Source organism: Triticum aestivum, chromosome 7D (assembly GCF_018294505.1).
Source record: "Triticum aestivum cultivar Chinese Spring chromosome 7D, IWGSC CS RefSeq v2.1, whole genome shotgun sequence".
Taxonomy (NCBI): domain Eukaryota; kingdom Viridiplantae; phylum Streptophyta; class Magnoliopsida; order Poales; family Poaceae; genus Triticum; species Triticum aestivum.
Window position 1 is genome coordinate 81,004,172 of NC_057814.1, and position 1,612 is coordinate 81,005,783.

The 1,612-nt window shown below is 49.5% G+C and overlaps 1 protein-coding gene across 1 annotated transcript; it reads left to right on the top strand.

The window, feature by feature from the left end:
* Positions 1-254: 254 nt before the first annotated feature.
* On the top strand, positions 255-1,612 carry LOC123170854 (BTB/POZ and MATH domain-containing protein 2-like). Its single transcript, XM_044588586.1, has one exon. It carries the CDS (start codon positions 255-257, stop codon positions 1,410-1,412), a length of 1,158 nt encoding a protein of 385 aa, XP_044444521.1. The 3' UTR covers positions 1,413-1,612.

Consider the following 1,612-nt stretch of genomic DNA (forward strand, 5'->3'; position numbering starts at 1 on the left):
TGTCATAGTTGGAATTGGAATCAGGAGCAGCAACGGGTTGTGTCCCAGGTACAAACTACCAATCTGGCCCGTCACCGTCTTATAATGCAGGAGGGGGTCCTGTGTCGATCTCGCTTCCAAGTACTCCAGTCGTAACGACGCTACCGCCCGTTGTTCCTCGAGGAGCCGTACGTAGCGATCGAGAATCTTATCTCCACGTACTATCGGCCGCCCCGACATCCACAGTTCCAGACCCCCTCCGATCGAAAATCATAATGCTGCGCTGTTGCTTCGGCGGGCAGCCAACAAGAGCAGCTCGTACTGCGTCAGGAAACTGCAATCTTTCTGGTGGTGCTATCGTAATTGACGACGAGGATTGGTCATACTCATACACACTCAAGATAGCCGGATACTCAAGAACCAAGGAGCTGCTCGAGACCGGCAAGTACGCAAGATCTACGCCTTTCACTGTTGGAGGCCATGTTTGGGCCGTACGTTATTACCCAAACGGTTACAAGGATGCTGCTGATTTCGCATCTATTTTCCTAGTTCTTGTTGATTCTACGGGCGCCAAGCATGTGAAGGCGAAATGCACGTTCAGTGTGCTCGACGAGGCCGGGTTGCCAGTGCCTTCTTTCACCCGTACCTACACCTCCGCATGTACCTTCACAGGAAAAGATTCCAGCTGGGGCTACCCCGAATTTATCAACAAGGCCGATCTGGAGGGATCGCCGCACCTCATAGACGATTGTTTCGCCATCAGATGCGATGTCACCGTCTTGAAGGAGAACTGTAGCGAGGAAATTAAAAAGTGTAGTAAACAGTTTGTGGTGGTTCCTCGGAGCAGCCTGCGCCGGCAACTTAGCGGCCTCCTAAACAGCATGGATGGTGCGGACGTCACCTTCCACTTCGGCAGGGACAAGTTCCCGGCCCATAGGTCCGTGCTCGCTGCTCGCTCCTCGGTCTTCAAGGCCGAGCTCTTGGGCTCCATGAAGGAGAATGCCGGCGATCCGCTTGTAGAGATCAAGGATATGGAGAGCGACGTGTTCAAGTCATTGCTGCATTTCATATACACGGACGACTCGCCGTCTGAGATGGCATGTGAAGACGCGGTGATGGCTGGCCATTTACTCGTTGCGGCTGACAGGTACGATGTCAAGAGGTTGAAACTGATATGCGAGGACAAGTTGTGCAAACACATTGACTCCAACACCGTGGCGACTAGCTTAGCTTTAGCTGAACAACATAGTTGCCCTGGACTAAAGGAAGCTTGCTTTGGGTTCCTTGCCTCTTCTTCCAATTTTGAGGCTATGGTGGCAAGTGATGGTTATGAGCATCTGAAGAGCAGTTGCCCGTCCGTTCTCAAGGAGCTGATTGCTAGATTCCTGCCCGCTGAGCTAAAAGCGGCCAAGGATATCATCATGAAATTTTAAGTACCACAGCGTGTGAATATGTAATCTAAATTTGGCAATTCAGTTTTTACTAGTCCTCGATAAATGGCCGAATCTTCTCATGTAGATAGCATGGAAAATTAATTGAAAAACCATGGAAAATTTTTATATGAATTTTCCATGGCAATCTGTTCATAAGTTGAGCTTTTACTTTTTTCATACATGACATTTTTTCTCATACA